At 39.8% G+C, this 25,288-nt stretch overlaps 2 protein-coding genes across 11 annotated transcripts in view; one reads left to right on the forward strand and one right to left on the reverse strand.

Moving 5' to 3' along the window:
• The window catches only part of cep170aa (centrosomal protein 170Aa), a 32,646-nt gene extending 11,175 nt beyond the window's left edge, over positions 1–21,471 (forward strand). The window contains exons 5-20 of one of the 10 annotated variants that reach the window (XM_043255429.1): positions 194–252; positions 427–598; positions 2,128–2,265; positions 4,801–5,259; positions 9,284–9,825; positions 11,943–12,026; positions 12,828–12,963; positions 13,478–14,971; positions 15,741–15,788; positions 16,802–17,042; positions 18,316–18,496; positions 18,582–18,758; positions 19,019–19,107; positions 19,350–19,443; positions 19,525–19,576; positions 19,817–21,471. In XM_043255429.1, the coding sequence (XP_043111364.1) occupies positions 194–252; positions 427–598; positions 2,128–2,265; positions 4,801–5,259; positions 9,284–9,825; positions 11,943–12,026; positions 12,828–12,963; positions 13,478–14,971; positions 15,741–15,788; positions 16,802–17,042; positions 18,316–18,496; positions 18,582–18,758; positions 19,019–19,107; positions 19,350–19,443; positions 19,525–19,576; positions 19,817–20,067 (4,217 nt within the window). In that variant the 3' untranslated portion in view covers positions 20,068–21,471. Of the gene's footprint in view, positions 1–193; positions 253–426; positions 599–2,127; positions 2,266–3,383; positions 3,455–4,800; positions 5,260–9,283; positions 9,826–11,942; positions 12,027–12,827; positions 12,964–13,477; positions 14,972–15,740; positions 15,789–16,801; positions 17,043–18,315; positions 18,497–18,581; positions 18,759–19,018; positions 19,108–19,349; positions 19,444–19,524; positions 19,577–19,816 lie in introns of those variants that run through there. The other 9 variants (XM_043255430.1, XM_043255431.1, XM_043255432.1 and 6 more) reach the window with 9 other exon arrangements.
• Positions 21,466–25,112, reverse strand: dync2li1 (dynein, cytoplasmic 2, light intermediate chain 1). The gene is made up of 13 exons (XM_043255440.1): positions 24,956–25,112; positions 24,684–24,816; positions 24,506–24,540; positions 24,351–24,420; positions 24,176–24,264; positions 23,553–23,733; positions 23,398–23,466; positions 23,118–23,195; positions 22,855–22,934; positions 22,679–22,749; positions 22,381–22,478; positions 22,216–22,308; positions 21,466–21,798 (listed from the first exon to the last, which is right to left on the reverse strand). The coding sequence occupies exons 1-13, from the start codon at positions 24,967–24,969 to the stop codon at positions 21,736–21,738; spliced, it is 1,074 nt and encodes a 357-aa protein (XP_043111375.1). The 5' UTR covers positions 24,970–25,112; the 3' UTR covers positions 21,466–21,735.
• Between the last annotated feature and the right edge of the window lie 176 nt (positions 25,113–25,288).

The following is a 25,288-nucleotide window of genomic DNA, read 5'->3' on the forward strand; positions in this document are numbered from 1 at the left end:
TTGTATCTGTATGTGATTGAATTTTTTTATATTCTCATAATTTAAATGATTTATGTGTATGTGCACGACAAAGAAAAGAAGAAGCAGAACTAGAGTTATATGGCTTCATGTATTGAGCCCTGTGTGTCAATGTGTATGAATATTTAGCATGTTTTTGGCTATTTATGAAACTATCTTTCTTAACCCGACTCACATACCAACTTGTTCACTGTGGTGCGAGGAGAGCTACATGTACCAGAGGAGGCTCTGAAGGTAAAACAACCAATACATCTCTGATTCAGTAAATACAGTTAACAATATAGTGGTCAATGTACTGGTATATCAAAATTGCACTTACTGATCCTATATAATTTTTTATTCTTCTTAAGTACTGTTTGATGACAGGTTTCTGGTGCTTACTGTGTTCTTCTCTCTCCTTTCTGCCAGCATGAAAAGTTCACCAGCCAACTTCAGCTGGGCAAGAAGCCCACCTGTGCAGAGCCTTCAAAAACCCCCAAGTCTTCCCCAGACAAAGCCAAAGTGAGCAAACCATCGCAGCCCATTGCTGAACCAGCAGCCAAACCTGCAGAGCCAAACAAAGGAGATGACAAGATGGCAGGTAAAAATCACTGTGATGCAAAACAGTGTTTCATCTTTAAATAATGTGAGCAATACTGGACTAGCCACTGCTGTGCCCCATCTGACTAATCCATTGTCCCTTTTCGGCAGTGCAAGGTGACATTTATAATCAAAGTCTATTTTTATTGAGGCATTGACTAGCGACAGGTGTAAGTGACCTTCTGTCATCTCCTCTGATGAGATTCAGAAAACCATTAACTCTCCTCACTGTAGCAACATGCGACACAAACATGTGACGGTTGTGAAAGAGAAAAACTGCCCTCTGGCTAAAGAGGAGGTTGCATTTTTTTTTTCCTGTAATGGAATAAACTTGTCACAAATGGAAAATGAAGGGTGGCATTTTACAGTTAATACAATTGATGTCACATTTAATCGTCACGCTATTTGTGCTATGAACACGATGCCTCAAATCAGAGAGGTGTTCTGTTCATTTTGATCACATTAACCTTTACTGACAGAGTCTTATCTAGGTTTAGAATATAAGAGAGTATAATTTGGATGTTTTTTTTTATTTAGATACCTAGCAACATGCTAAAAACCAATAAAAAGCCATGTTCAAGCCGTTGTAAAATACTTTATCAACACACTTGTTCTGCTAAACATTGCTTGGTGGAATAATTTGTGTTTTCAGACATTTTTCATTGCTGTGTGTTTGTTTTATCATCCTCCCCAGGTATGTGTTATAATATGTAATGCCTTGCCTAACTATGCCCTTTATTACCTATTTTGAACTGAACACATCTCAACACATGTATTTATGTGTTACTCTACATAATTAGAACTATGGTTCAGCCCTACAGTGAAGTGCTGGCTATTTAATTATAGGGAAGGGAACAGCTCTACGCCCATGCCTCTGTTTTCCAGCCATCAGCGTGTCAAGGGCGGTAGCGTTTAACATTCACTCTTATCTCACTGCCACCTGGTTATTTCATCCTGCTAATTGTCAGGCTTGTCCAATAATCCCCTGGCCCCCGGCTGTTAAAGTTACATGATGCAACTGTGTGCAGCACATGAAGAATCATGAAGATTTCTGGAGAGAATCAAAGCCAATGCAGCGCTGGAATCTCTGAATTAGTTGCATGGACATCAAAAGGATTCTCCCTGTTAGTCTGTATGTTTAGTTTTAGTTTTAGTTTGGCTGCAGGCAGCAACCCAGTATCATGTACATACATGTAAACTGTAACAAATGAAGATTTTGATTAATGTACACACTGGCATTTTATGGCAACCATGGTTATCAAACTTCAAAAGGGACAAAAGACTTAAAAAAAGAAAACAAAACTCATTCTTGTTAACTATACGGTTTTTTGAAACCATATCAGAGCTTTTTGTGAGGATCAGAGTTTAAGCAAAAGTGGCATCTAAATATAAACATGGAAGCAAATTAGTGTTCTTTACATAAACTCTAAATAGCAATGTATATTTTTTAGAATTCATGTTTCAGTAGTATTCAATACATGACAGATTACAGACTTATACTTTTTGTTTGTTTGTTTGTTTTTATAACAGGTGATATAGCTGCCATGCACAGGGGAACCCCGCTGTATGGACAGCCGTCCTGGTGGGGCGACGGGGATGCAGATGATGAGAACTCCTTTAAACAAGAGAATAAAACATCTGGAAAGAAGCAGGAGAACAGTGGGGCCGGTAAGATAACCCAAATTTGGGGGAATTTTTTTACAAATCTGTAAAAAAACTATATATATATATTGGCTTAATTAGACAGTCAGAGAAAGATTCTCTTATTTCTGCATTTTTAGCAGATCTACACTAGACAGAAGAGAGTTGTGAAGAGACTGAAGAGTTTCAATTGTTTTCTCCAGAAAAAAACAGTGTGAAAAATTTGTTTGCGATTGAAGCTGGCATGTGATCTAGCGGTCCGGAATCCCATTAACTTGCTCCGTATAGGAGTAATGGGATTGTAGATTACAGAGGCTTTACCACAGCAGGACATCACACATTTGCTACAAACACTAAACCAGAAAAATGTACTCAAAATGTGTCTTTTGATACAGCAAGAAAAACATATTGTGTAATTAATGTGTTTTTTTTATTTATGATGTGATTTTTGTCACTTAATTATATCTGTGCATGTAGAAATACTAAATGGAATGCTACATTTCTAGATTCTGTACATGTATATAAAAACAGTTATTTAATGCATGAGTTATTTAGTTTTTTTTAATAATATGTGCCGCTTATATCAGTTACCTTAGAATAGCCCATCAAAGCCCAGGAATCTTACTCATGCCCTTGAGCCCTCTTAATTTAATTCACTCAAAACAGCACCATCTCTGTTCACAAATGCAAAATCTGCTCTCAGAAGAGGCCTTGTTTCTTTCTGAGGGAATGTTGGGTAAATATATCTCGAAGGGGCAGTGCTGGCACACTGACTGGCATTGTTTGACAAAACCTTGCGGTGTTACTCAGACAAAGAGTACGGACTCGGGTTCAAAAGACGGCAAAGTTGGCAGAAGTTCGAAATGAATCAGCGTTATTTGTTTCAGGCTTGCTAAACGCCAGCGCTGCCACAGAGAGAGAGAGAAAATCATTCATGCAACAGTCCACCACATCAAAGTGCCAACACCTCCCAGAGCTATTTTAGGCAGCAGTCAAGGCTGGTTTTCCAAAGGCAGGGACTCACAGGCCAGCGTAGAAAAAAAAAAAAAAAAAAGAGGAAGAGAATGTAAAGGGAACCATCTCCCTTAAGAAGTGAATAGGCTGATTTGTAGACAGGCCCAGCCCCCTCCATCTCTATTGTCACAGAGGCGTGTTTGCTTTCTCCTCTGTGACACCAGTGCCGCTCATCACAGAGGCAGACACACATGCTAGATTTGTAAGTATTTTCAGTATTAAAGTTTTCCTACTTCATGAAACGTAGTTAATCTTATAAGTTAACTTGTTAGTAAAGGAGCGTATTCGCATACAAGATCTTGTGGCTTGAGCTTACTGAGATGTAGTGTGAAAAGTTGTGCTGAACAGATGTAATATATGTTTATAGTAATAAAACAACAAAAGGATTTAAGTGGAATTCTAATAGAAATTAGTGTTTTTTTTTTGGTTTCTTTCTTTATTGTGTTTCGTGTTGCTGAGGGTGAATAAAAATAACCATTGTTGCATTTCTTATAAGTAAATCTTAATATAATAACTTGAAAGAGGAAGTGCAAAAGTATTTTTAAAAATAGGAAGTTTCAGCTGCGCTCTGATAGGTCGGGCTGTGCAGAGGATTAACTAGGCATCACTTTCGGTATATTAGATGTAGTGAAGTAATTGTGGAAATTTAGGTAGAACTCAGTCTGATTCAGATGCATTACTGGTGATGTCACGATGACATCATATTTGGAAAATGTTGCTGTGCCTGTGAAAGGCATGTGCACCTGTTGCCGACAATAGAGTATTTACTAAATTACCACTATTTATTTAAAATGAGCTTGGAAGTCACACCTCAATGAAATGCTATAAATATATCAGTTTAAATGAAGAATCGAAATCAGTTGTTCACGTTTTTTTCATTGTGGCTTATTTGTCAGGTTGCAAAATTCTTACGTGCCTTCTCTCTTCTCACATGGCAAGTTAACATGCTATTTAGTACATTTCTTTTATTTTATTCATTATTTGTTTTCTACTTATACATTTGTGCCATGATTATGAGATGTTTGTTCGGCCTTAATTCAGACAAAGGCACTAAATCCTGCACCGCGCAAACTGACAGTAACTGCAGCCTAAATGCATTCATCACAAGTATTTCTGTGAAAAATACATTACAGATGAATCAAAAGTGAGTTTTGAAAAGTAGTATGCATGTAAACTAGTATGTAAAATATTTGAAAATGAAATAGAGTACAGTAAATATAAACGTTTATGGGTTGAGAGCCTGTCATTTCTGCTTATTCCAACAAATAGCATAGAAATTGGTCATGCGGCGTATCATTAGTCAAACAGTTTGTCATTTCCAAAATTTAGCACCATGCCTACGGTGTCAGAGCATGTGTCCTCAGCCCATTAAGTTGTTAAGGTGCCATTAGCTGTCCCATTAATTCTTGTCATGTGACAGATATTAAACTGTGGCTTTGTCCTGACAGTGATTCTGGTCAATAGTCTTGATTTATAGCTAGCTGATCTGATTCTGTTCATTTTGAGGCCATGACCCTTAACTCATACACTTTTTTTGTGGCCCCACAGAGAGCAAAGAGACCAAGAGAGGTGATAAATCAAAGGAAAATGGTTTGGGGCCTCTAGGCGCTGAGCCCAGCTACTTTGAGATTCCCAGCAAGGAGGGACAAATGGCACAGAACAGCATCCATGAGATCCCAACAAAGGACACTGAGGGCACTGGGGCTGCAAAATCAGCCATGGCCAATGCCGCTTCACAGGCCAACACCTCATTCACCATTGAGTTTGATGATACTTCCCCAGGCAAGGTCACCATTAAAGATCATGTATCTCGTCCACGACCAAAAAAATCACCTCACGTTGGCGGTAAAGACCTTAGCACCCTGCAGGCAGCCATCATGGCCTCTGAGAGCAAGGTGGCCGACTGGCTTGCCCAGAATGATCCTCCTCTAGTGAGGCGTGAGTCCACAGAAGATGACAGTAAGAGCATCAAGAGTGATGTGCCTGTTCACCTCAAGAGGCTTAAAGGTATGCCATTACACATACATTTATTCACTTAGCTGGTGCTTTTATAAAAGCAATTTATTAAATGAGAGTAATACAAGGTGAAGCAATAAACCCTAGGGAGAATGCAATACATGTAGTGCTACCATAGCAAATTTTATAGCAAATTCAGCTAGAGCTAAAGAGCAAAAAAGTGTGTTCCTTGTTTAAAGGAACAGTGCTCTTAAACATTTTCTCACCCTAATGTTACTTCAAACCCATATATTTCTTTGAAACACAAAAGTAGAATTTTTTAATGAAACTATTTAGCAGTTTATAATGACTGTGAATGCTCTGTGATAAATTTCGGTCTTTTCTTTAAATAAACGTAAGGACCCTATCTTAAAAATCTAAGCGAAAGGCTAAAGCGGACGGCGCAGGTGCACTTAGAGTGTGTCCAAATCCACTTTTGCTATTTTTAACAACATTCCCTGCACCCAGGCACATAGTCAAAATGGGTTGTCCCTATTCTCCTAATAAGTAATGGGTGTTTTTTGTTCAAAACATGCAATAAATTTACATTTTACTATTTACATGTAGTAACACCATAGTGAAAGTTCAAACAAAACAGGCTAACTATTTAGAGTTTTGGCGTCAGAGGAGACAAGAGAGCAGTGGATTTACTGATTTATTTGCTGTGTATTATACTGCTGCCTCAGGTCTCATATAAACATGCAATTTCTTTTCAAGCTGATTACCTAAACAGACAAAAAGGACTGTTTTGTAACTTGTGTGTGTTTGAACATTAAACTTGTGTGTAATTGATAGTTTAAGCGCAGTAAGAAATGAAAGCCCTTGAAAGAGAACCATGTGACAGCTGCTTTTGGTGTGCATGCTTCAAATGTAAGCGCTTAGAAAACTGTATATTAGAAATTGAAACAAATATGGTTTAAAACACATTTCAGCACAATAGACATGACAATCAAAACCAAACAGATATTTTTTAGCAGAGTATCTGAGGTACGAACTGGAAAGGGGGTAGAGAGCAGAAGATCATTTGCATTTAAAGAGACATGCATTAAAACAGCCTGTTTGTGCTTCAACTCAAAATGTCTTTTTAAAAATGATTATAAATGATATGTGGGATATTCTGAGCTAAAACTTCATAGACACATACTGATAAGGGGCATAATAGGTCTCCTATGAGGACTAAATTTCCTTATGGTTATTTTTGACATTTTTGGAGCTTGATAGCCTTGGGTCACTATGAACTATCATTGTTTCACAACGTGATTCTTCCATAATGTTTATTTTTGTTCACCACAGTAGGGCTGGCCAATATTTTGCACAATATATTTGTGCGCATCTCATCAGTAAAGCCAGTTCTCTGATTAATGTGAAGTTGGACTTGCATGTTTTTAAATAAATGAAAATGATCCTTAGGGAGTTACTCTGTCAAATTGATTATCTGCACATGGTGCCTTAGTGTAGGAGCCTTAGTGTGCAGTTGAAGGGGAATGCCATTGACTTTTCTGTCAGCTCAAAGCTTCAATGTCTCTATTCTTCACCTCCACCATCCTTGCAGTTTTGCGAATGTTAATGAGCTATGCTGTGGAGTCTTAACAGTGATGTATTCTTGATCATTTGATACAGCTAAATGGACAGAATCCTAGACCAAAGATGCCCATTATGTGATGAATCAAACTTATAGCCATCCACTCCTTTTCATTATCTAGACTGCCGACTTTCATTCCGCTTTAGATTTTTCTCTAGTCTCGCAGCTGTTAAAGGGATTCAATAATGTTGAAATCAAATTTTACTGAACTCTGCAACCTGCCAGTAGACGGGTTGTATAGCGTCAGCTGAATTTTCCATTCCAGAGGATTAGCTGCCACCTAGCACTTTTAAAACCCTTTTTCCTTGCGCCCAATGACAGAGCTTAGCTAAGAATGCAGCTCCACTTTCTCCTTACACTCTCCTTACGAAGGCAGTTCTCTAACCGTTGCAGAACGGCACCGATTTCTGTGCTATTGATTAGTCTGTGTAGTGGTTTAGCTAGACTTTGAGATCTACTTTGTACAAAATCGGATTTCCTAAGCAAGAACCTTCTCCTTCCATGGATCACCTGGGATGCTTCCCTTCGGTAGGACTTTTAATTGTAAAAACCGTATGCCGCTTCGGGAGAGGAAAGCCCACTCTGCTCGCCATGGCGTTGTTCTGTAATGAAATGTGTGCTAATTTATGAGGAGTGTGTGCTTTGCAGCCACAGAGCTCTGACAGCAAATCCACGTGTGAGCTCTAAGCAGGGCTGGTAGACTATGCGGTCTATCCAGTCTCAGGCGTGGTTCTTTTTTTTTAGTGCTTGTGTTTGCGGTTGTCTTTTGGAAACTGCATCGGTGCTGTTTGTTTTGTTGGGCGAGATCTAAGAACTGGTGAGTTGGATTGTTGTTTCGATTGTCCACTGGTGAGTTGGATTTTTGTTTTGATCATTTGAGGGCTTGTTTCTTGTTTAAGGTGGGAAACTGGTGCATTGGAATTTGAAGAACTAGAAAGAGAAACTTAAGTGACTTATTGGTCAACTTAAGTGTTATTATGTGCATATTTAAATTCATGATAGTTTTTCTTTCAGTATTTTTGCTTTCAATTAGTTGCTATTTTTGAGTGTATTTTGAATTACATTTTCAAAAATCAGCATAGTTTTTTATTGCACTATAGTCAGTTTTTACATCTAATTAAAGTATATATTTATTATTTAAATGTGCAAGTTACATATTTTTTTCCATTTGCAGAATTTTGTAATATTTACTGATATTCTTATTTGCAGCATTTACGCCGTACCATTAATTTTTGTAACCACTTTCACTTCTAAGCACTTCTATTATTGTGGTGTTATTGATTTCAGCTTTGCATGCGTCACTTACAAAAAGCTATTTTTGTGTTGAATATTGATCAGATGATCCTTTCGGTCTAATTAAATATACAGTATGAAGGATTGGGAGGTTAATTAAATCGGACCATCCAGTTTTGATCGAAACTATGAAAAGTATTTTTAGGTATTGTCTTGTGTTATTTCGATATAAATTTTATTGAATTCCTGTGACGGCAAAGCTGAATTTTCAGCATCATTACTTCAGTTTTCAGTGTCACATGATTCTTCAGAAATCATAATAAGCTGACATGCTGCTCAAGAAACATTTCTTATTATTATCAATGTTGTAAACAGTTTTGCTACATTTTTAGTTTTCTTTGATGAATATAAAATTCAGATGAACTAAATTTGTTTAAATTAGCAGCGTTTTTATATCATTATAAAAGTATTAACTGTTGCCTGTTTAATACATCCATGCTGAATAAAAGTTTATTTTACAAAATTTTGGTATTGGGTAGGATTAGGTATTATGGTACTGCAGAATATGTACTAATAAACAGCCAATATGTTAATATAAGGCATACTAATAATCAACTGGTTAATAGTGAGAATTGGCCCCTATACTGAAATGTTACCAAGTATTTTAAATGGCAGCTTATGCTATACTGATGCAATTTTAGAATACTACATGTTAATTCCTGTATTTGTATAATTTAATACGCGTGTTTGCTTGGTGTTATTGGACTAGTTAGAGTAAATGCAGTCTGACTCATAGAGGGCTGGTGGGGCCAGCTCTCCTCGTTCAAAGAACATGCTGTGAGACACAGAAGAGCTGCTTTGTTTCACGGTTTGTGCGTGAAAGGCCACTGTCGGAGTGGTGTAGTTGTTTCTCCCAGCCTCCCAGAGCAGAGGCTGTCACTTCTGACTGCATGCTGCTTCCTCAGCCGACCAAGCTGAAGAATAGACAGCCCCCTCCTCCACCTCTTATTTCCTCTGCTTTTCTTTCCTGTGCTCGCTTAGTTAGCGTCCAGAGACTTAACCGGTTTTGTAGTCCACTGTAATGCCTCAGGGTGTATCGCATGGGGGATTTTGTGTTAGCTCTGGTTAGGTTTGCGTCTGAAGTTGCACGCTTGGTTGAAAGCACTGCCCTGCTCTGTGTTCAAATTTGCCATAACCCATCCAAACGATCTTCCGTTTCAGGCAGCAAACACGAGGATGGCACGCAGAGCGATTCCGAGAATGGCTTGGGATTGCGGTTTGGCAGCAAACGCCACGCCGCGCTAGAAGAGCGGCTGAGAGCCGCAGGAGTGGGCCGGGTCAAAACTGAGGGGTCGTCTTCTGTGAGCCGCACAGCCTTTATGATCGAGTTCTACGACGAGGATAACCCTCGCAAGCGGCGCTCCTATTCGTTTTCGCAGACCGCACCGCTGCTCGGAGGCGTGGCAGGGGAAGGATTTTGCCCTGCACCGCCCTCGCGTCCTAAGGTCGTCGCCACGGCAGCGGACAGCAGCAAGGGCATGTCATCATCCCTAGCGGCGGTCGCCCCCACGGCTGCTCGACTCCTGCTTAAGCAGAGATCTGAGGAGCCGAAGGTGGTGCAGAGCCCTGCCGCTACCGGTCAGCCCAGTCCCACTGAGGAGGCTCAGAAACAAGACGATGACCAGAGCGACAAGGGAACTTACACCATTGAACTGGATAAAAGCAACCCTGATGAAGAGGAGGCACGGCGAATGATCGATAAGGTGTGAAAACTTACCATAACACTGGCTTATTAGCAATCCTGAAACAAATCAAATGCTTTATTAATATATTAATGTCCTGGTGATCTTATCAGGCGGGATATGGGAATTATTTGTGTCTCAGAGTGGACGTTTACACAAAAATCTAAATGCATAGTACGTTGACTCTCATAGCATGTTTTTCATACTATGGAAGTCAATGGGGACTGTTTGGCAACGAGCATTCTTCGAAGTAACGTCATTTGTGTTCAGCAAAACAAAGAAATTCACACAGGTTTGGAACAACTTGAGTGTGAGTAAATGATGATTTACATTTTGCTGTGAACTGTCTTTAATTGGCAGTTTTGCAGTTGTGTTTGAAGGGATAATGAAGGGAAAAATTTTGTCATTAAGTAATCACTCTCATGATATTCCAAACCCATGAGACCTTCATCTTCGTAAAAAACATATTTTTCATGAAATTCGAGAGCCTTCTGACCCTGCAGCAATGTAACTATCATGTCCAAGGCCCAGAAAGTTAAGGACATCATTAAAGTAGTCCATGTGACTTGGAGGCCGGCTCCTGCTTCTGCAGCACCACACACATGCATTGTAGACTGACATGGACGAGAAGAAATTGTTGAATAAAGTCATTTTTTTTGTTTTCTTTGTGCACAGAAAGTTATTATTGTAACTTCACAAAATTACACAAAAAATTACAATTAATGCACTAATGTGAACTATTTTAACCGCTATTTTTTCAGCGGCTTTGTTGTCTTTGCAGTGTCAGAAAGCTCTCAGATTTGATCAAAAATGGTGCATTCTAATAATAAGGATTTTATGGGTTTGAAATGGCACGATGATAAGGTATTAACAAAATATTCGTTTTTGAGTGAACTGTCTCTTCAAGATATTGTCTGACAGATAAGTATATGGACATGTTATATGGACATAGTGGAGGATGGTAGTTCCCTGCCGTCAAACCTCATCACTCATCACAAGACTCGCAGATTAACATGGGTGTCACTTCCCCTTGTTAGAAATGGAAAAAAGAAGGAAAAAATAAAAATAGAAGGCTGAGGCTGAAATTGTGTGCAAACAATGTTTGAATTGAGTCCGGCTATATTAAATGCAGACGTTTAATACTCAGGGTTATAAATGATATGTCAGTATGTTTAAGGGATGTCAGTACAGTCTTAGAAGCACTGTAATGATCCTCAACATGCTCTCTTGAGTGTGTTGTGAATGTTGTGTTTATCCTGGAAATGTGTTTCTGAACATCAAGCAGTTTGAGTGCATCTTGCTGTGAAGCTCTCTGTCTAATGGCTTTATAATGGCTCTCGTGTGGCCAACCAATCAATTCCTCCTTTATTCATTTATATCTTCAGGGAGTTTTTAAGCGTTGCTTTTTAATGCGCATTTGTGTGCTATTACTTATAAAGTGTTTATGAATGTTCATGCATTTGTTTTTAAAATACAGGGAAAAACAGAAGAATATTGCACATTTGGATGTTTTCAGCTACAAATGAGGAGTGAATAAAACAATTCTTAACAATTTCAGTTTGGGGTTGGTAAAATACAGCAAAACTAATACTTTGAAGTATTTTTACAGCAAAAAAAAAAAAAAGAAAAGAATGTCTATTTGAATGTTATATATTATGTAATTCACTACTTTGATGTCAAAGCTGAATTTTCATTCAGACATTACTACAGACCTCAGTGTCACATGAAGCTTCAGAAATTATAATATTCGTAAAAAAAATACTGTATTAAAAAAACAAATTAAATGCAGATTAAATTATTTCAAAAATAATGAACGGTATGTGAACCTAGATTACAAAACCAGTCATAAGGGTCCAGGGTCACACATGTGGAGAATATTCAATATCATCCAGCCCTGATGGATCAGGAAATATTCATCTTATACAGAGACACTTTTAATAAAGCTGACATAAGTCCTGTGTTGTGTAGGTGTTTCTGTTGAACCGACATTAATACTTCCTGTTTGTTTGTTTTTTCCCCAATATGTTGTTCTGGCTCTGTTGCTATGGAGTCTGAAGTGAGCCTTTTTTGCCACATAGGTGCTTGCATTGTGTCAGCTCTTGATGCTCCTGCATGTGTTTTGTGTTTGTCACGTGCAGGTGTTTGGGGTGGAGGACTCTCAACAAAGAGAAGCCGGTGGAAAAGTGAAGGACCCCAAGAAGCTCAGCTCCACTGCGTCTGAGGTAAAGACCGAAGTGCTTTTATAACACGTCTGCATCATGTTGTCATTTCGTTTAGATTAATGCTCTTGCATGAACTGTTCTGCGTGACAAGCATTACATTACGTATATATTATGTAATTTACAGCTAGATGTTTTTTTTAATTGAAATAAAAAGTTGTTTGTTGATTTACATGTAGAAGTAACCAGTTTGTTTCTAATGTGTTTATAATTAGTTTTGGTCTATCACTACACCGATTCAAACTGCATTTGACATTCTAGCTTGAATGATTGGGTTTAATGTTACATGGAAAGGACTTTCAGGAATACTGACACAGTGATTTGTCAGTCACTCCCACCACTGACCACTTCCTTGTAAGGCTGAGAACTGGCCACTAGCTCACTGACCCAGTTCGGGAATGAGAAGTAGTAGTCTTCTGCCCTAAGGCAATATCCACACACACACACACACACACACACACACACACACACACACACACACACAAGAATAAAGCTACAAAAGAGTCCTTGTTTTAAATCCTTGTCCAAGCCATGTTTGCACCCAGTCTTCACACTAGCAAGAGCAGTTTTCCGATGATTGTTGTTTAACTATTTTAGCGGCGCTTACTAAAACTAACATAATCCAAGATAAGTGTAGTTTGTTTGGAAAGACATTACAAATATAATGCAGATTCCACATCATGTAGAAAAAAGCCAATGTATCACACAACCCATCAGCTCTGTGCTGAACTGAACAGAGAACTATTATCAGGGTAATTCAACTAATTAGTATTGACTAGAGAAACATCTTTGCTTCATTTATAGAGACTTGTAGAGGACTCTGTTGGAGTCGGCAGTCCTCGCTGGGTTTCACAGTGGGCCAGTTTAGCTGCTAATCAAACCAGAACAGACCCAGAGGGCTCTGGGGCAGAACCACCGGCTTTTGTCCATCAAGAGCGAGGTAATTTACCAACTATATAAGTGTCGCCCAATAACTTGTATGATACCAATAAATGGTACCATTCCTAATTTAATTGATCATATGTTAGCACTTACTTTTTTTCAGTTCAGCATTATCATTCTATCACAATCTTGTGAACCAACCTGCTGTATTGTTTATGTATTTTTAATGTATGTTTGAGGTCAGTATGATTTCTTTTTATAGTGTTTTTGAAAGAATCTCGGTCACACTTTATTTTCAGGTCCATTTTTCCTAAAAATCATAATAAATTTTCATAATTTGCTTGTTGATAGTTAGCAAAGTAGTTTTTATTAAATTATTTGGGTAGGAGAATTTTGAGCAGTCTTCAGTGTCACTGATTTATTTATGTAACTTTCTTTTGTGATATTTTATGCAATCTTTCTGATTAAAAGTATTAACAACACAAATCCTACTAAGCCCAAACATTTAGTACTGTACAGTACCGTATATGTGGTTGCATATCTATAATACGGATTTTCTTTTTTCACTTCAGATGGTGATGCATTTGAAGCTGTCATATCTATCAAGAGCACTGGCTCCACTACTTCCAGCCAAGCTGAGCGCAAAAGAAGGACTTTACCACAGCTCCCCACAGAGGAGAAGATCAAGCGCTCTGAGATCGGTGAGAAGCAGGACACAGAACCCCAGGAAAAAGAAAGCCACAATGACCATAAAGGTGATGGCGAGTGCATCGGCACTCCGGATAGCAAGGACGTTGTGTCTAGCCAATCCAAGAGCATCCAGCAGGACGGGAAGCCAGGAAAACAGTCATCAGTGCGGCCCCTGGGAAGTGGAGAGAGGAGAGCATCAGAGGAGAGTCGCAGGAGGCGCTCTGAGGACAAGAGTAAAGGAAGTGACGGGGAGAGGTCTGGGAAGCCACTGGTGAGGCAGGGTAGTTTCACAATCGAGAAGCCCAGCGGTAACGTCCCCATAGACCTGATTCCTCGCATCAACCGGCAGAACGGAGGAAGGGAGCGGAGCGATTCGGTGGGCAGCATGGACACGGCGACCCTTCTCAAGGACACCGAAGCTGTCATGGCTTTCCTTGAGGCTAAACTCCGCGACGAGAAAAAGTTGGACCCGGTAACGCCCCCAGCCTGCCCTTTATCCCCGGAATCTGACATCGACACGGCCAGCACGGTCAGCCAGGCAGCAGCCGAGGGCGACCGAAAAGCAGTTCAGAAGCGTCGATCCCTCAGCAGCCTTTATAGAGAGAAGAGCAATGCTAGCACCACATCGAAAACCACAACCAGCGCAAGGGAGCGACTTGAGAGGAAAACCAAGACCAAGACCACAGAAAGCCGCTCGGATACGCGGCGTTCCGCGCAGACGTCCTCCCGGGGCCGCCAGCCGTCCCAAGATCTCACTGATGACGACCAGACTTCTTCTTTAGCCATCTCGGACATCCTCTCCTCGGACCAGGAGATGTATTCCAGTCGCTCACACACCAAAGGTCACTTCACCTCCACCGATGACCTTTTGCAGTCCAAGCTTGATACCGGCAAATCCACAAGGTCTGCGAAACCCAGCAAGACGCTGCAAGCTAGCACCGCTGCCCTCGCGAAACAGGCCGGTCTTCCTCAGCCCCGTCCCACCAGGGCTTCCCTGTTGCGCAGGGCTCGGCTTGGAGACACGTCGGACACGGACCTGGCGGACGCGGACAGGGTCTCGGTGGCGTCTGAGGTGTCCACCACCAGTTCCACTTCTAAACCGCCGTCGGGGAGGAAGGCGCAATCGCGCATCGACATGCTAGCGCAACCCCGGCGCACGAGACTCGGCTCGTTTTCAGCGCGGAGCGATTCGGAGGCCACGGTCAGTAGGACCACGGTCACACGTGTGTCCGCAGAGACGGCGCTTCGCCTGGGACTGAGAAGCGCAAATCAGCAAGCACCGGACAGCAAGCTGACCGCACGCATGAGGGCTAACAGTGTCTCCAAACTAACAGATCCCAAGCCGAAGACAGCACCTGTCAACAGCACCCCATCAGGTGAGGAGGAATGTAATATTAATAATAATATTAATATACTTGTGTTTGGAAATGTTACTTAGCAGATGCTAACAGAAGTGGCCAATTTGAAACAGATCAACATATGTAGTCTTACTAGTCAGGTCAACAGGTTTATATCTATGTTTTCATATATAATAACTAAGCTGGACTTTATCAGTATACTGACAGAATGTTGTGCTTCAGTTTTGCATTTTTAGGACTTAAAAAACAGTAAAAGAAAGGCCTGTTCGCACCAAGGATGATTACTGTAATGATACTGTACTGTAATGAGTTTTAGTAATTGTTTTAACTTACGGTGAATTGTAAAATACAGCTATAAAAAAAATGACACTATCATAAACTTACAGATCGATTTTTCTGGGCTGATGAAAGGGTTAGTTCACCCAATAATTAATATTATAAAAACCTTTATATTTAATTTTTTTTTTCCTTCTGCTACCATTAACTGTTTGGATGATTGAGTTATGATTTATTTTTAAAAAATGACACAAATTAACCGTTAACCCTAAGATCATGAAGATCTATTTAGAAATTAAGATCATTAAAATTGTGATTTTTCTATGAAGGTTCTGAAAGCGATAAAAACTACACAGTTGAAAAAGTTTATAATCCGACATTTAGCATTCATCAGAATTTAGAAGTGCATTTTTGTGATGTTTCCTGTGGACTGGATCACTGTCATTAGTCATGTTTGTCTGTAATTGTCTCTGCATGCTTGTGATATTTATAAAGATCCCATTTTACACAGAAACTCAACTTGAGCCTGAAAGTGTTCTGGCAGAGGAGGAGCCCATGGGTACTGTAACATATCTGGGCTGCGTGTGTGTGTGTGTGTAGAAACTAAAACTCTGCATGCTTTAAATTGTTATTACAATCTATGTGTTATAAAAAATTTTGATTTATGCTTTTTTCAAAAACTCAGCCGTGATGAAAAGGATCTCAGTTCGGCCTACTGATATTTAAGTACTCGAAAGCAACGATTTTTAAGGATATCTGCAGATTCAGTGCTCTGAGGGAAAAAGGAGTAATGAATTATGTTAATATTGAAATGATGACTTATTACATGTTAGTCCTTTAATGCCACACAGTCGAAAAAGTCGAAAACCGAGCAAAGCTGTGTCTCATATGCTGATGCAAGCGCTGAGCAATAAGAAATGAGGGTCAGTGGATGTTAAACTCGTTCCCCCTGGTGGCATGAAGTAAAAACAACATGACAGAAAACAACAAAAAGACTAATTTTCAAACGCAAACGTCCTGGAGTTTATGAAGGACGCTTATTGTGAACCTTTACAGCGCAGACCAAAACCATCGTCCCAAATGTCCTTTTCATCACTTGTTATTGTCATATTTTAGAGATAGTTGTTTACGAGGGCTTTGCTGTTTGATTTCAGCGGGCTATTGCAATTTTCTCCTTTTGTGCTGAGTGTTTCATTTTAAACTCTTTATACATAATTTAACCACATTTTATAACTACTCCATCCCCACTTGAAACAAGGTTTTAATGAGAGCAGTGCACAGTAAAATAAAGTACAAATACAGACTTGAAGATTGTTGTACTTGAATTTTGAATGCAATAATAGATATTATCCATGTTTGTGAACCTTGAGCCAGTGGGGAAGAAGATTTTTGCATCATGTAACCGATGCAAGGCGTGTGTAATACTGACAAAAATACTCATACATTAACTACCCTTAAAGGCCTTTTTGAAATATGCATACCCATAACCATGCGCTCAATTCATACGGAACTTTATTGATCGTTACGAATTGTTTCTGTAAGCGGTCGAGTCACACCTCTGTGTTTTTTCAGCCACTAACCGATGGAGACGGCTTCCTCCTGAGTACGCCTCTACCTCTGAGGATGAGTTCGGCTCTAACCGGAACTCTCCCAAGCACATCCGCCTGCGGCCGGGCACCACCCTTCGCACCAGCAGGCTGGGTGGTCCCGCTCCGGTCACCACCAGCCCCGGGGGTCTCCTCATCAAGAACAGGATGAGAGAACAGGAGGAGTACATACGAGACTGGACAGCCCACAGCGAGGAGATCGCCAGGTACTCATCAACTCTGTGTTCTTCTCACAAACACATTATCGAATTACTCAAATTCCCTACAGTTGCTCGGTGTGATGTAGTTATCTTTATGTTTTGCTAGATTTATATTTAACTCGTAACCAGTTGGTGTGCTTCAAGGTTTAGATATCGTTAATGAAAAAAAAATAATCTGAAATCGCTGTGGAAAAAATAAATCGCTGAAATGCGAGGCCGGTGCACTCAGTGCTGGTGTGGCATGCAGGCGGATATCTCAGTGTCCTCATGTAGCGTTAGTTACAGCTGGAACAGCAAAAAGAGAGACCGTCTTCCAACCCACTGCTGCGGGGTGGACACTAATGTAAGCTGATCACAAGCTTGAGAGCGACTCTATCTTTTTCATATCGTTTTGAACATTTTATTTAGTCCTAATCTCGCATTAAATCCTGATTTCCTGTTCTCATTTAACTATTTACATTTCAGTCAGGCGAAGAGCTAATGTTTTAGTTACCACTGACCTTAGAAATGCAGTGTTTGTGGTTAGCTGTGGTAAATGACCGTGTCCAGTAACTGTAGGGTGACCAAAGTGGTATAATGCAGCTGCTAATGTGATCTCAGCAAGGTAACCCACTTAAATCTGATTTTATTATTATTTAGTTTTGTCACTGGTGTCTTTATCTTAATGTGCGTGGATTATTTATACTTCTAAATATATGTTTTAATAAGTTTATATGTGTTTTAAGGAAGAATAAAATACAAAATCGACAGTTTTAGCAAACTGTGTGCCAGGTATTTGTTAAACTTGATCATGTAACAATACTGCCACCTTGTGGTTGTTCAGAAATGTTTCAACGCCATAATAATTAACCTAAATACAAAAAATGTGCAAGTCATATGTAATGAGCGATACTTCATGTATTTACCATTATTTTATTATTATTATTATTATTATTATTGTATGCACTAACGGTAAGTTTAGGTTAAGAATTCTTTTTTCAAATGAAAATGTGTTATTTGAAAAAATTGCAGCAATGTAAAAGTCACCTTTTATCAGTTGAATCGTTCTTAATTACAAAACAAAAAAATCCTACTGACCCCAACATTTTTTGCCAGTGTGTGTTTTGATGTTCTAATAATTTTAAAAACAATGCATGTGTTAATTTGCTATGGGATTGCATGTATAAGCATGTGCATGAGAAGAGTAGGGACCACCTAATGTGAGTCTGTGACGTCATGTGCATGATGTGTGTGTGTATTTGTGCTCCCCTAGTCTAGACACCCATCTGAATGTTTACAGGTTATTTCCCTGTGTGCGCAGGATCAGTCAGGACCTTGCCAAGGACCTGGCCATCCTGGCACGAGAGATCCACGACGTGGCGGGCGAGATCGACTCGGTCAGTTCCTCGGGCACGGCTCCCAGCACCACGGCCAGCACCGCGGCGACCACGCCGGGCTCCGCCATCGACACCAGAGAGGAGGTACATCTCAACACCTTACTCACTGTCACTGTTCAGCAGTTTGCTTTGTGCTTCTTCTCAAAGCGTTTCTTGCACATTCCTGCAGCTGGTTGAGAGAGTTTTTGACGAAAGTCTAAACTTCAGGAAGATTCCCCCCGTAGTTCACACCAAAGCCTCAGAGATCAATGGCAGACCAGTGGAGCTTCGTCCCCGGGCCCCGGACAGCCTGGACCCTCAGGCGGCCCTGCGCAGACGCACCTGGAACCGGGATGAGGTGAGACCGGTACGAACCACTACTTTCATCCTCCAGGCTTTATGAATATGCGCTTGTGAATGATTGAGCACACTCCAGGTGTTTGTTTGTGTTTGTGTGCTCGTGGCTCCAGATGTGAACGTCTTGTTCGCTGTAGCCTGGCGTGTGAGTGGTGATGTGTAAGCTGATACGATGTGATTAAGTTTAATTACCTCAGTGCTTTATTGACTGGATGTTGTTTGTTTGGTAAATTATTGATTGACACGGCCCCGATGGTTGTTGTTTTGCAGGCGGTGCTAGACAGTTTATTGCTGACGTCGGTTTCCCAACTGTCTTCCAAAATCCGACAGTCTGTAGATAAAACCGCTGGCAAAATCAGGTTTGGAAACAAAGTTGTTTTATTTAACTTTTTACTCTTTACTTCTACTTTTATATATGGTACTATATGTTTCAACGTTACACACGTGTGTGTATATATATATATATATATATATATATATATATATATATATATATATATATATATATATATATATACACACAGGCATAGGACACATATGGAGCACACATACACATATTTAAAACACAATTTAGTAATATTGCTTATTTATATTTTTAAAGGATACTGTTCAAGGACAAAGACAGGAACTGGGATGATATTGAGAGCAAACTCTGTCTGGACAATGAAGTGCCACTTCCCAAAACTACAAACAAGGTATGTTCCTCACAGCTGAACGTCTTACAGTAATAGATACTGATCTGTATATCTGCTAAATATTCTTTCTACTTCATCTAGGACATTTCATCTATACTAACAGAGCTGAAGAGAGTAGAAAAACAGCTTCAAGGTAAGACCCACACCGTGCAGCAGCAGCACAATGCAGCTAAATTTAGCTCGCCTAAATAATCTTCTAACGTTTCTATTTCCAATATGCTGCATTTCATTTTTTTTTAATTATTTGATATATATTTAGATAACGTCTGTTACGTCACAGTCAGCTCATGATGTTTATGCAGTAATAAGTATGTGCAGATGTAGCAAAACAAAATACATTCACACTTTCTGATGCGTTTCTCTATCCCTGCAGTTATAAATGTGATGGTGGACCCCGATGGGACCCTTGACGCTCTGACCAGCCTCGGCCTGACCAGCCCAACCACCCCCAAACCCAAAAGCAGTCCTGGCTCTCAGAACGTATGGCCAAGTAACGGAGCCCCTCAGCCACCACCACCAACAACAACAACAACGATCAGCCCCGGTCCAGAGAAACCCAGTGTAGGACTCAACTTTAGCCGCACGCACCCTACCGGAGAGGAGAATGCCATCGCTAGCAAATAAAGACTTTCTTTTAGTAAACTGGACTAATAAAACTACATACTGTAACTCGTTCCTGAGCGGATCTTCTATGTGTATGTATAATGTACTACGTACCCTCACGCAGGATTCTGTACGAGGTCTGTTTGTTGTTTTACCCTGTAGAGTAACCTTTAGGATCACACTCGTGTATCTGGACCGACCGCTTAGCTCGGCACCTAAACACACGCAGCTGCATGCGACCGGAAGCAAGCCCAACGAACTGCCAGACGGATCCCTCGTGAACGGACAAAACAAAACTCCAGTGCCTGTCTTGCTCTCCTCTGAGCTTACCTTTCTTTTGATAATACGTTCGGCGCAGTTTGCCAAACTGACCGCAGCAGGCTACGCGCAAACTCAGTAACTTTTGAAATTTGTCTATTTAGATAACCGTCATTTTTGGAAAACGTTTTCCATTTTTGTGCATTCAAGCTATTCTAAATTAACTTAACAAGGGTTATTGATTTATTTTGGTTTCGTTCTTCGGGGAATGTAATGAAGAATTTTACAAGTTGAAATACCCGATTTTAAGTCTTTGCAAAATTTTGTAGCTTTCGATTACAAAACCGTAAAGAGAGGGAACCTGCGGACAAATGCATGGCATGTATTAATGGACTGGCAGACTGCACCCTGAGTTGATTTTATGCTCCCTCGATCGGCACAGCTGAATCAGCCTTATGATTACAAGTGTGTGTGTACAAACATTGTCTTCATGTCGCTCCGATACCTACTAGCCTTCTTCTCATGAAAATGTTCCACCTTTGTGTGTGTGCGTTGTTACCCGTTTCTTTCCTTCTGCTTTTAGGAGGACGTTGGCGTAAACCTGAACCACTTTACTAGGCCTTTATTTAGGAGCCCAGTAGGAAGAGTATTAGTGTAACTGTAGATTTAGAGGACAATGCAGACCGGTACCCGACAGAATACATACAGTGGGCTTTTTGCGTATTTTCTACATGTATGATGTCACTAAGTGCCCGATATTTCCAGCGTAGTCTTTCGGTCTTTGAGGATGACGAGACTTGATTCATTGTAATACAGTTTCATTTTGCACATCAAAGGCGTAATGTGAAATGAAGTAGTCAGTTCAGGGCACTAAAACGATTAGGTCACCACTAAATCCCGCTGTATTCACTACAAGATGCCTTTCCAGTGGGATGCCCCTCTGACTAAACAGCCTGCGTGAGAAGGGCACGGCGGATAAAGTGCTTGGTACATTGATTTTCCCTGTGTGGTTTACACATCGTGTATCATATCAGTGTTTCGTTTTTTTTTTTTTGTTTTAATGTATGTTTTATTTATTTTTGTTTCAATTCATTTGTTATGGCACTTTTTTTCCTTTTTTACATAATTTTGCATATTCTCAATAAAGGGGGGAACAGCATATTAAAACAGGTTTTTGTTTAATTTCGAAGTGTCCAGCTGATATAATTCAATATTTACATATATACAAAAATACAAATTGTGTTGAACTACAAAGAAGCGATATACGCTAAACAAAAAAAAGTGTTAAACACTGATGCTGCCGTTGCGCATTACATTGCAATTTTTATACATGAAAGCATTTCGTCCTTTATGGTACATGCTGGAAAGTGAATGAAGTCCAGTGCAATGCATAAACACAGATGTAATATTCTGAAGGGTTTTGAGTGAAATCTACGGATCCAGAGCCAAACTCTTCCATGACTTTGCCTGCTCTCTCTTATACTGCTCCAGCTCCTGAGAGAAAGAAAAAAACATTAAATGCATATGTGCGGCTGATATTCTAACCAAAGTGCGTTCAATCTAATCTGGAACTTTTTAGTCAGTTATATTTGGTTTACTTTCTGAAAACTAAAAACATGCTACTCTAGAATTTTATTGTGCAAAAACTGTAATAGTAACCCTCTGCCACATATTGGCTGATTATTGCAGTCACTAAGCACTCAGCCTAAATTATAGCAGGTGAGAAGCTACTGAAGGGCAGGGTAACTCTCAGTCACATACTGTACTCTAAAGCAGTCTGGAGGATCGATACATGGCTACAGTACAGTAATGACTCAGTTTTACTGCAGGGTTATATATACAGACACGTGACTAGAGGTTACTAGAAGGCAATCGTTTGCTAAAAGGTGACAGTAAAAATGCTTCTCGTACCTGGTCTTTCTGGGCTCTGATAGAGTCTATATGGGGCTCGCTGTACTGAGGGTCTTTGGCAGGATCTTTCAGTTCCTTGCGTTCCTTGGTGTTCTGAAGACAAAAAGGTCAGGGGTCACGCAGGCATTATTAAACCATTATTACTGTTTACGGCAGAAGCCATACCTCAGGTGGGAAAACCCTTTCAAAAACCTTTTTCCAAAGATCTAAGGGATTTTTGGCATGAAGAGTCCCAATATCAACATCAGAGGTTACAGGTGAGCCTAGAAGATGACAGAATTAAACTATTTTCAATACCCACATATAATATGAATAGATAAATTAATATGTATTGTATTGTATAGTGGGGCTTATACTTGTGCATTTTTTTTTCCAACTATTTTTAATATTGAGGTAAAATGAAATGCATCACAATATATCTAATAATAAAAAATCATTTTAAAACGAACAATACATATCTTACCGATCTGATTGAGGGAGTCAAAGCCTGCCGGAATAGCAAGAGGTTTGCTGGGGTCAGTAGAGACTGACTTTCTAATGCAATGGAAGAGAAACCATTTTTAGTACTCTGACTAATAATATTTAGTTATGATGAATATTCTGCATCTTAAGTACGAGAGAATAACGAAAGGCTCATACGGTCTTTCGGTCCTAAACGCCAGCTGATTAACAAAACTCCTGCTTTTAGACATCGTGGCTTCTGACTTGCTGCTGGTGAACTGTGGAGAAAGCATATAAACATAACCCTCACCAGAGAAACAGAAAGGCTCAACGGATGATTTAGTAAAGCTTAGTTATGCCATAAAAGAGTGATGTCAGTTTAGAGTTCCCCAGTTGTATATTTTGTGTAGGTTATGATCAATGAACATTTTCAAAATTCTGTAGTATGATATCAGTCTTACGATTAATGAGGCTCCGTAGAAGTGGGCCACGAAGCGCAGAGTCTTACAAATCACCTTTTTCTTCTCTGAATCAAAATCCTAGAACGAGATGGAAATTTTACTGATGCATGTAATATTAGGTACGTTTGAGTTACTTTTATTTAATGTTTAATTGGAGGCAGCTAAGAGCTGACTTAATGGTTAAGATGTAATTTTAAAGAAAAGGTAATGCTTGACATGGTAACTGCTGCATATTCTGCATAAAACAGACAACAATATACTGTAAAAAAGTAGATTTTACCTGAAAGATGTCAAACTTGCTTCCAACTATGAGAAGGGGGACAGGGAAAGGGCTGATGAGCTCTCTGTCCTGTTGAAAGGAGATTGTTTTCATGCAATAGACTGAAACATTCAATCTCAGGCTTCATTTATAACAACTATGTTATTCTCTCACACCGGATAGTCTTTGGGGAGGACTCGCGGGACTCCTTGTTTGCCCAATCGGGATTCTCCTGTTTTCTGGAGCGAGACACACACTTTTTCCACCTGATTTCGAGCTGAATCCAGCAGCCTCTCCATAGTCTCCCACAGAGCATTGGGTTTAGACAGATCCAGAACAAGTACGACGGACAACGAACTGTAAAAACAAGCACAACTGATCTGAATTTGGAGTGTCTGGAACATGTATGGAAGTTTAGTTCCACCACAGAATAGAAATTCTGATATTTCTGAGAAAAAGAAAAAGAATTTTGAGATTTTAAAAATACCCAAAATTTTATTTAATGGCCAATAAAAAATAAAAAATCTCAGACATCTGAATTTAATTTTTATTTTGTGATGCCAAAAAATTGTGAAAAGTAAACTCAAAAGTCTGGAAAAAGAAATCAGTAATGCATCTAAACTGCAAGATCTTAACTTGAGAAATTATGAGAACTTTAAATTATTGTGACTTTATGTCTCACAATTCAGACATTTCTTCTGAGAATTATTGTTTGTTTATTTGAGTGAGCTTCCACGTGCAAACGGTCTTAAATTAAATGGAGTTAAATTCTCAGGCTGAATGAGTTTACGAGTCTAACCTGACATTGTCAGGAGTGATGGGAATCTGCACTAGGTCTGATAAGGATATTCCTCCTCCCAGTTCCCACAGGTGAGCGATGTCTTTGGGCTGCAAAGAGGAGGAAAAACACACTTTTATATATCGATTGAAATAGTCATTATTTTTTTCTTTCTGTAAAAAAAACAGGACTATACCGTGTTATGCCCTCTAGCACGTCTACCAAAAGTGTACTCCAGTGCGAGAGTAGGTTTAGCAGCTTCGTCTCTGGTTTACGGGGTGAAACAGACACTTGAGGTGATAGGAAAACTCTCAAAAACTTCAAATGCACAGTATGACAACTTAAACTTACCTATCAAGAAACCGCAGCAAAATTGTTGTCTTACCCTGAAAGAGAGATGCAATGTAAAATGTTTTGTACTTTGAAAAGTTTTGGTATTAGCACATATGCTGTCAAACATCATCAAACCCTAGCTTTACTTCAGCTAGGCCTAAGTGTTTAGAGTGATATGCTGCAGGTATACGCATACCCCTGCTTTACTGCCCATGAAGAAGACTGTTCTCTGTGTGGGAAAGTGTGCGTCCTCTTCAGCATCCTCTTCATCAGTCCTGCTCTCTTTGTTGCGCACTTCCGCTTCAGCAACGTCCCATAACGTATCCGAGCTACGAGACAACATGATCTGAATAGCAGCGTCCGCATGCTTCTTAAAGCAGCCCTTTCTGGATAGCTAGCAAGCTAACAAACATTGAAATAGGATAAAAACAATAACGCGTACAATAGTGTAAAGTAACAGTAGCTTACCTTATTTTAGGCATTATCGCTGTTTGTTTTTAAAGCGTGACAATAATTTAGTTCTGGAGTTTTGCTCTAGTTTAGTCCTGTACTGATGCTCGTCGACTGAAGGAGACGCTTGATTGCCGTTGCGAGGGGTAACGTCACTGTTTGATGACGTATCACATCTAGTGTACTATGGGAAATGAAGTTTTTTAGAAAAGCCCTTTTTTTATCCACGCGAACTTCACGTTGATAAATATAGATATTTTTAAACAATATTTGTATTGAACTGGTTAAATGGTTCAATAGCAATAGAGAATGCTTTTGAACATGATACACGGTTTTATCATGGAAATAATA

The sequence above is a fragment of the Puntigrus tetrazona genome, chromosome 13 (assembly GCF_018831695.1).
Source record: "Puntigrus tetrazona isolate hp1 chromosome 13, ASM1883169v1, whole genome shotgun sequence".
NCBI classification, from domain to species: domain Eukaryota; kingdom Metazoa; phylum Chordata; class Actinopteri; order Cypriniformes; family Cyprinidae; genus Puntigrus; species Puntigrus tetrazona.

Bases quoted from the DNA above. Each gene is read 5' to 3' on its own strand.
- dync2li1 (XM_043255440.1), bottom strand. The intron at 23,734-24,175 runs GTTAGACTCGTA...TTGTTTTTACAG, and splicing joins ATCACTCCTGACAATGTCAG to TTCGTTGTCCGTCGTACTTG. The intron at 22,479-22,678 runs GTAAGATATGTA...GTCATCTTCTAG, and splicing joins TGACTCCCTCAATCAGATCG to GCTCACCTGTAACCTCTGAT.